Here is a 9,285-nt window from a genome sequence, read left to right as displayed (position 1 = left end):
TTTAACAACAACGGCACAGGCTACTTCAGGGTGTAGGAAACTCTCTGCACACCTAGTGGGTGGGTCCTTGTTGAAAATAAGGTGGATCCGACCCCCTGAATCAGCGTTGCTGGGCAGAGCTCTGTGGAAAGGAAAGAGTTAACAGCAGGCTGCAACTCGCCCCTTCCAGGCTGGGACGCCAAGAGGGGGTAAGGAGACCAGACCTCCTGTCCAGCACTGACAGTATGGACCCGTGAGAAGAAACCTGTCAGTCCCTGTCTTAAAAGTGCGTTTAAGCAGAGTGCACCTGTGTGTCTAGATGGCTTATTGCACACGAACCTGGATTTTATGGATTCTTGGAGCAGGGTCCACCGGAGGTTGGGAGGTCGTCACACAGGCGCTTCCAACTGTGTGCCGAATGGGCAAAGTTGGGGGGCCTTTGGGAACGATGTTTCCATATGCACTGCGCACAGTGCCTTACATTAGCCTGTAACCCATCACGCTGCCAGTGAGCTGCGCCTGACGGCTTGGCCCCTCCGGGAAAGGGCTGCATCCCTGTGTCTGGCATCTGCCTGTCTTTAGTAGGGTTCAGGTCAGGTAAGGACCTACAGACCATGTGGATGTCTGCTTTGCCATTCAGCTCTTTGCGTTAACACAATCTCTGCACCATTCTCTGGCGCAACTAAGTCGGGAACTGTTGCCTCATAGGGAATCGGAGCACAGAGTGACTAGATGGTTAGCACAGACCAGCATTTAAAAGCGAGTTCCCGGAAATACTCTGGGTAGGAAAAGGGAGAAACAGAGAGGAAGTGGGGAGAAGGATCGCTCCGTGGTTCAGTAAGTTTGGGAAATGTTGCTAACTCCATCGTCCTCCGGCACATTCCCGTTGGAGCTTATCTATCAGGGGCTCTTGAGAGCCTTGCTGGAATAGTCACCATTTCCCACACCTGCCTGCCCACAGAGCCTTCGAGTCGTGCTGACCTAGAGGACTGTGCGTTCGTTCATAGGTTGAGCAGCTCTTAGGTTGAGCAGCTCTCAGGAACCAGTCCTGTGCCAGGCAACACCACACAGGGAGATGGGGACACCTCGCCAGGCCACGGTGGCTCATTGTTCCTCCCCGGGGCTGCCATGGGCTGACCGGTGCGTGCGGTCAGGGGTGTCACCAAGGCAGACACAGGGTGCGTCTCCAGGCGGCAGGCTGCTCCCCACTCCAGCCCTGAACTGGCAGGGAGTCCAGTCACTCGGCCCCTGTGGGGACACTTGTGTGGCTTCACTCTAACGCCTGGCCCAGCCCCTTCTCGTCGTGGACACAGGGCAGACTGGGAAATCAACTTTTATTAAAAGGTATGTCTTCGAATGGCTTTTCTTCCTTTCTTAGAGGTACACAACAACAGGCCCACCTTTCATACGACTTTTGCATTCAGGGTTTGAAACCATACACATGTACTACCCTCTGAAATGAAATGCAAGCGTGTGAGATCCAGTGGAGATGGAACGTGTGCAAACGTACGTGACCACTTAGCTTCTGCCTTTCAATTCTAACATGTCAAAGATTGTGTTACCACACATGAAAACAAAGTGTTACTTTAAGAGAAACTTAATTCTAGAGTAACATTTTTAGCATGGTATTTAGAATGTTAACAAATTTTTATTGCAATAAAGTAATGTGGCTTCCTAGTGCCATTTTGATTAGGTACGAAATGCAAAAGATAGGAAATGTATCTCGGAAAGTAATAGCTAATTAGCTCATTCAAAAATGAAAACAACACCTAATAATACCTTCTGCTAAAAAGCGGAACCAGCCGGAGGAGCCAGAGGAAGGGGGAGGGACCGCCCGCGGCAGGTCCCTTCTGCAGACGCAGCCCCCAGGACAGGTGGGTAACTGCACCCTGAACCCCAGGGAGACCAGTCTCTGGCGGGCTCCAGTCAGACCAGGGTGGGGCAGAGAGGGCTGCAGAAGGAAGTGGGGGCTCCAAGAGGAGAGAGGTGCCCCAAAGGGGCAGGAGCGACAGAGCAGCCGCCAGGGTCCGTCCATTCGACCGAGGGCAGACTTTACCCAACAAAATTAAATGTGGGGAATACCTTAGTAATAGTTACCAAAATGTTTTTAGTAAGAAAAACTGTGTTAAATTTTTTTTTTTTTTTTTTTTTGAGACAGAGTCTTACTCTGTTGCCGGGGCTAGAGTGCCGTGGCGTCAGCCTCGCTCACAGCAACCTCCAATTCCTGGGCTCAAGCGATCCTCCTGCTGCAGCCTTCCCAGTAGCTGGGACTACAGGCAATGTGCCACCATGCCCGGCTAATTAAATTTTTAATTTATTAACATTTAATAACCAGTTTAATAGTGTGTTTAAATTAAGTCAGAAGATTTTAAGTTTGCGCTTACTTTCACAAATAGTGATGGCTCTGCCAGACGAGGAGCAAGAACTAAATAAGAATGTGTGTGTGCGTACATGTGTATGCATGTGTATGTGTGCATTGCACATGTATGTGTATATGCATACGTGCATGCATGTGTATACATGTATGTGTATATGTGTGTGTGTATGCCTGCATATATAAGCATGTGTCTATATGTGCGCATGTGTGTATGCATGTATATATGTGCATGTATATCTGTATATGCATGTGTGCGTGTGTGTAGGTGTATATATGTGTGTGTGCACGTGTGTATGAGTGTGCATGTGTGCATGTGTGTAGGTGTATATATGTGTGTGTGCATGTGTGTATGAGTGTGCATGTGTGTATGTGTGTGCATATGCTCTAAATTAAGTGCTAGTTACATGCTGGGCATTAGGATCATAGCTTGACAACTGTTACCTCTTTCACCCTGACAAAGCCTTTCCAGGTAGACGGCACACCCATTTCACAGGTGGGAAACTGCGGCTCATCAAGGACTGCGGGTGACAGTCAGCTTCCCACGGCAGTCTCTTACCAGCCATCCTAACTCGCTTTGTCTCTGGCAGATCTTAGTGAAGTGCTGTAAAATTCCCACAAGGTCTTAAATGATGTATTTATTTTAAAACATCTTATTGCTATCAGAATTCACATAAGACAATGGTAGATATTCAATTAAATGTGTTTTCTCAAAATTCCCTTGAATCACGGGCACACCGTTTTTTAACTCTGTTAAATAAACATTGGTGCAGCTGAAACTCTAGCCCAGCTTCCTTCTGCTTTTGAACACGGGTGGTTAAGCAGGAGGCCAGAAGGGTTTTTTCCCAGTAATTTGTTTATTGAGTTTTTGTAGGGTTCTTTTGCTTCTTTGGAAGCTTATTTTTATGTTTTCTTTTTTACCTGCAGAAATTGTATCTTTAACCATTTCGACAACAGCTTTAATTAAGGCCTTGCATTTTCCTTTCTCTACAGTCTGATCTCTGCAACATCTATTTTCCGCTGCTGCTTGGACTTTGGAGCAATGAGCAGCTGACTCTTCTTAACGTCACTATGTTTCCTTTATGTCCTATGACGCTGGCTTTGTGATCGCTATGGCATTGGCAGCCGTCACCAGGGCTTTGCCCGCGTCCCGGCGTCTCCTGAGAACATCCACCCGGTCAGCTCCTCTCAGATAATTCCCCTCGCAAGCTCCTTCCCCTCCATCTCGGGCTCCCCAAGATTCCCACTCGTGATCTTGCATTGCATAAATCACTTACTGCCTCCAAAATATTTCTTAGCTTAATTTTTAATTTTTCAGAATATTTTTATGTACTTGGTAAAATAAAGAACTGAGGTTTCTCTCCAGACCGAAGCCCTGCGGGTATTTCCTCTATGAGGAAGACATGCCCAAACCATCGCCCAAGCCCCAGCTCAAGGCAATCAGAATAAAATCACTTATGGTACACTTAGAAGGAAAGCAGGTTTCTTGAAAACACAGTCCTCTTACTAAAACCATAAGGACGATGCATTTGGGAAAGGAAGACCGTTTTGTTAAGAGCAAACATGGTCAATCAACATGCCCGCATTCTGGGAGATTAACGAGTAGAACAGCTCCACGTCTGACATGCCTGTCTTAGAACAGGGTAGCGCAGAAATTAAATTTTTGAAAGGAGAGGCGAAGGGGCCCTGGGCCTGCTCACCTGGGGCAGCGCCGCGATCCGTCCGCCACACTCCCCTCGGAGGTTCTCCTGGCCCCACAGCAGCAACGAGATGCCCGTCTGCCAACAAGACGAATTCGTAATGGTCATTGAGAACAAAGCAGTGAGATGCTAGAACTGGCCAAAAGCAAGTTGTGAATTACCACTTCCTACTGAAAAGTAACGCCTATTTGCCCAAATGCAAATGGTTAACCATGTGCGTCCTGTAGCTTATTAAGTAATCCTGTGATTCCTGGGAACCAGGGCCAAACCACGGCAAGGTGGGTGCCACGAGACGGAGGCGTTGCTGCCCCTCAGAAGAAAGCCCGGGCGGTGAGTCCACACTCGAGCTTCCACACTCCTTTACCCGGCTGTTTCCCAGGAGCAAGGTTACCCGCAAGCTGGCCGGGAGGGCTGGGGGCATGCGGGCACGGCTGTGCGGGTCAGTGGACGGGCTCTAGGTCCCTTTCGTCCGGATTCAGTCCTGGGTCCACCCCGAAAGCTGTGCAGCTGCTTTCGGAAGGATTGCTGAAGGCTGTTCGTGCCCCAGTTTCCTCCTCTGGAATAAAGATGACAACAGCTCTAACCTCAGAGTGTCCCGAGATACCTGGGCCGGTCAGTGTGAAGAGGTTAGAGCACTGCCTGGGGGACAGTCGGCGCTCAGAAGTGTTGCCGGACAGTCTTAGGGCGACAGCAGAGGCTGATACGCCGGGCGCCCAGTCCTTACGTGACACATGGTGCCGGCCCTGTCCTTAGATTGAGGAAGGCAGCCGCTGCGGATTCACATAAGAATTTATTTTTAGGAGTAAGTGGTTAAAAAAAATAGAGAATAAAAGAATTCTAGAAATCACAAAGCTACTCACACCTGGATTGCTGTGAACAGGGCCTCAGGGAACACTGAACGTCTTCAGCCAAGAGACTGGACTCCCACAGAGCGGCGGGGGTGACTCACACTCCTCCCCCGAGCCACGCGGCCTCCCACTCACTGAGCTGCTCATGTGTCCCGGCCGCCCGTGGCTCACCACACCGTACTCAGACATCTCTCCTTCCCGCGGGGCCTGAGCACAGCCGGTCCCCAGGAAAGTGGCCTGTGCCCCGCCAGCCTCCCCGGGGACCAGCTGACCACCCAGGACCCTGCCCGGCCAGACCCCTGGTCATCTCCCTGTGCTTGCCCGGCCTCCCTGCAAGGCCCCTGCTTGACCCTGCTCACCTCCCACAAAAGGAAGCCATTTTCTGCTTGATCTTGAGACATCTGCAGACCGGTGGCCCCGGGGTCCTCCCTGGCATCATCCCTTCCCCTGCTTCCCATGTCCTTTGGAATAACAGCCTCTCCCCACTGAAATGGAGCTGGGGCTTTCCCGTCACTCCGGTGGCCTGTCCCTCCTCTGTTGGAAAGGACCCTTTGATGTTACCCCTGGTTCTTCCTGACCTAAACCTGCCGATTCTTGGGTGGGGGGTGAAGTGAGCCCCTCTGCTCTGCCCTTCCCCCCCTTCCCCTTCCACATTGCCTTCCTCTCCTCCCCCTCCTCCTCTTCCTCCTCCTCTCTTCCACACCACCCTGAGGCTTCTGCCTCCTGCAGGAGGGCCGCCCAAGCCCCACAGCGGGAGGAGCCGGCCGCCCGCGGGGTCAGGCGCACACACGGGCTCCTCAGTCCGGGCTCCCACCTCCTGTCCCCGCGTTCCCCTCTGACCCTTTCCTGGAAGCGGCCTGCCTGGAAAAAAAAGAAAGAAGAAGAAAACCAGATTTACCTTTTCTAAGGACCAAGAAAGAACATTAACCAGACACTTAGCATGTTGAGAAAAGCACCACCGTGCGGCCGCACAAAGGCCGGGGGACCCAGGAGGCCCATTACACGCCCTTCCCAGGACAACAGCGATGTTCCCGACCTCAGAGGTGGCAGCCACCTGTCAGGCCCACTGCCAAGAGGAAGGGCTGGGGGAAGTGTCCCCGGGAAGCTGCTCCCACGATGTGGACCCCGCCCTCACATGGCCCGTCCTGCGCCTGCCAAGGTGGAGCTGGACCCCCCAGCTGGCCTCTGCCCCAACATTTCTTCCGTATTTCAGAGTCATATCCAAATGATATGTCATCCGAGAAAGCTCAGACCGTTTGTTCATATCTCGCCGGAAAACGCGCTAAGAGGGTCTTGCATTTTTGCATAAACAACTTTCCAGTCTGAAAATTTGACAGCGAATGTGACACATTCACCCGGACGCAGGCCAGGGACGGCTTGGTGAGTGGGTGTTTCAGCCACAAGGAATCGCCTTAGAACTCGCGCTGAGGCATTTCAGGAGCGCCTGTCCCTGTGGCAGCGGGTGACGCACCGCGGGCGCCGCGCACAGATCCGGGTCGGCCCGAGACTGTTCGCTTCCAACTGCCGCTTTCGCCGCTGAGGGAGACGGCAGACCTGACAACCAAAGGACCCTGCGACGCTTAGAAAGGGCGTCCCCTGGCCACGCGGCAGGGACACTGCCCCGCCAAGAGGCGAGAGGAGTTTGAAAGGAGAAGTGTGTACTTAGGACACGTGTGTTGGTTGTAGGAATAAACAAATTCTAAAATCTCAGACAGCAATTACATAAACAAACGGCTTTCCTGCCAAACTGACTTCCCCACAGTTTACATTTAGAGTTTCTTTGAGGGATAACAAACGATTTATTATCTTTTCAACTTTGCAGATAATTTCGAAAGATGACTGACACGCAGGTGATCGTGTCTGCTGATGCGGGTGTGGCTGCCAGCGGTGCCTTCCCGTCACAGCCCAGGCACCCTCCCTGGGCCCCCACCGACCGGCAGCCCTGCGTCACACGTTTGCTGGCCACTGTGCAGGCCTGTGGGATCCAGGAAGCGACCTACACGGACAGGCCACGTGTACACTCTGGCTGGGAGTCCCTGCGACCCCGACAGCAGCCGGGGGCACCAGCTGCTGGCCGCACAGGTCACCAGCCTGCCCCCAGCCACCGTGTGAGGGACCCCGACCGGGACACACTCAGCTGGGCCCCGACGACACCCAGAGCCCCGAGAGATTGTGATAAATCGCTGTTTTAGGCCACCACGACTGGAGGTGGTCTGCTAAGCAAAAATAAGCAACTGCAACAGGGTTTAACTCTTCATTGTGCACCCAAAACGTCTGAAGTAATGAAGCTGTATTAAAAATGAAATAAATCAAAATAAAAGCCTACTTTCTTCGTTTAAGAAAACACTCTCCCCGCCGGCCCCCCAAGGAAGCCTGCAGCGAGCACAGCTGCCGGGAGTGGGCGGCACCCAAAGCAGCGACGCCGCGGGCAGCCAGCGCGGCCGGCGCAAAATGAAAACGACGGACACCGAGCCCTGCGTGGTCTCATCTGTGCCATGTGGTTTGGATCTATTTCTTTTCCTCCACAAAGAGATAAGTCAAGGCTCTGCAACAAATGACGTCAGCAAAGTCCCTGGTAGGGACAAAAGTGCATTTTACAGGGGGCGTTGCAAGTTGCGCTGACATCTCCCATTTCGGAATTCACGGAGTTGTCGAGGCGCACACCCCGATGTTCGCGGCCTGTGCTGCGGGTTTGGGCCCGGGGAGTGCGCTCTGTCACTGCGAGCCCTGCGCTGCCCAGCCTGGACGTCGTCCGCCTGGAGAGCCGGGAGAACATGTGGCCACCTTGCCCGCCGTATGGTATTCCTTCCGGTGACAGCTACACGCAGCACACGGTGTGCGAAGACCCCAAAGTGCGCCATCCGTGTCCTGCCTTTGAGGAACTTACACAGTTGGGACGTTGAGACCCAAACACGTGACGACATGAGCAGCAGGAAACACGCGGAGAGCCCGCGTGGGGACCGCCGAGTAAGCGACGTGGGAGTGTCCAGTTCACAGGAGGGAGACAGAGCTTGGCCGGGCAGGGTGGTGAGGGGGCGAGGAGGCACCTGGGGACAAACAGCAGGAGCGAAGGTGGGTGGGAGGACAGCGCGAGAGTGGAGGGCAGAGGGCCAGCGGGGTCGGGCCAGCAGGGGAGAGCTGCAGCATCAGGGACCACGAGAAGACACGGACATCCATGAGCAGGAGCGTGGGAGCAGCTGGCAGGCCACCCTCGGGAGCAGCCCTGCCCAAGGTCACGGGCGGCACTAACGACGGGCGCCTGGGCTCTGGGCTGAGCCCACGATGTGCCACGACAAGCCTAGATAGGGCGGGTGTCGTCTTAGTCACCCCAGCTGACACACGAGAAACCGAAACAAAGCGACTTCCTCAAGTTCACACGCCCGCCAACGCGAAGATCCGCAGCTCAAAGCCGCGTCCTCCCATCCCGAAGCCCGCGCATCTCTGAGCAGCCATGGAGAGGAAGGAGACGCTGCCCGCTGCTCTGCAAATCGGCGAGGAACGAGAGCAGGGGCGTCACGGCGACGCCCAGTTTTCCACCTGGACGGAATTGGGAGCATCAGGCACATTTCCGAGACACATTTCCGAGACACATTTCCGAGTTGCTGACTTATTCCTACATGGAAGGAGAGTTAGAGAAACTCGTAGAAACCGGCCTAACAGGGAAGGAAATCGGTTTCACTTGCAGGGACACAGACTGTGAGGACGTCGAGGCCGTGCGACTGACGGTCCCGAACAGTCTGGACGTGACTCTAGAGTCGCATCAGCCGCGTGCTTGGGGCTTGTCCGGTGTCCTTGTCCGTAACACGAGGGTGCGATTTGGAAAGGACGAAGCTCAGGCGCACACGAGGTGCACACCTCACACAGTGTGGGGCACGCACAACGGCTTCGTAGTATAGTCTTCATCATCATCATCATCATCATCACCGCCCCAGAACCCTACAGAGGGGCCGTAGCGAGAGACGCAAGACTAGTCACACACAGAGAGGTGGCGGCTGAGCTCGGAGGCGCGGACGGGGCCCCTGGAGCCTGCGCCTGTGCCTGAGCAGCAGGAGAAAACGAGTCGGGAGAAGAGACGCAAGGCGCGGCCAGAGGGATTTCGTCTCGCGAACACCTCACGGTATCTTTAGGGAGGTGACGGGGAGCGCGAGGCCTGCAAACTGACCTGTGCGTCTCGTCACCAGCCTTCACGGAGCTCTCTGGGGACCAACGTTCCATACGCACGGGCAAGTGAGAGCCTGCTACAGGGCTGGAGGAGGGGAACACTGAGGGGAAAGACCACAGCGAGACAGTATCTCAAAAAACGGACAGCCAGACTCAGAGAGAGAATGCAGTCGGGAAGCGCAGCAAGCACTGTGCTCGGACGTCCTTGTCACCGAGGAGTCGG

General features: G+C 54.0%; 1 protein-coding gene across 1 annotated transcript in view; it reads right to left on the bottom strand.

The window, feature by feature from the left end:
- Nucleotides 1-9,285, bottom strand: part of CCR6 (chemokine (C-C motif) receptor 6) — a 65,033-nt gene that overhangs the window by 20,496 nt on the left and 35,252 nt on the right. Inside the window, exon 3 of the mRNA XM_012659276.1 lies at nt 4,054-4,131. Coding sequence (XP_012514730.1) covers nt 4,054-4,131 — 78 coding nt within the window. The remainder of the gene's footprint in view (nt 1-4,053; nt 4,132-9,285) is intronic.

The sequence above is a fragment of the Propithecus coquereli genome, unplaced genomic scaffold (genome assembly GCF_000956105.1).
Source record: "Propithecus coquereli isolate 6110/MARCELLA unplaced genomic scaffold, Pcoq_1.0 Scaffold601, whole genome shotgun sequence".
Lineage (NCBI taxonomy): Eukaryota > Metazoa > Chordata > Mammalia > Primates > Indriidae > Propithecus > Propithecus coquereli.
Note: the sequence above shows the minus strand (reverse complement) of the source record. Positions and strands in the feature narration are given on the sequence as shown.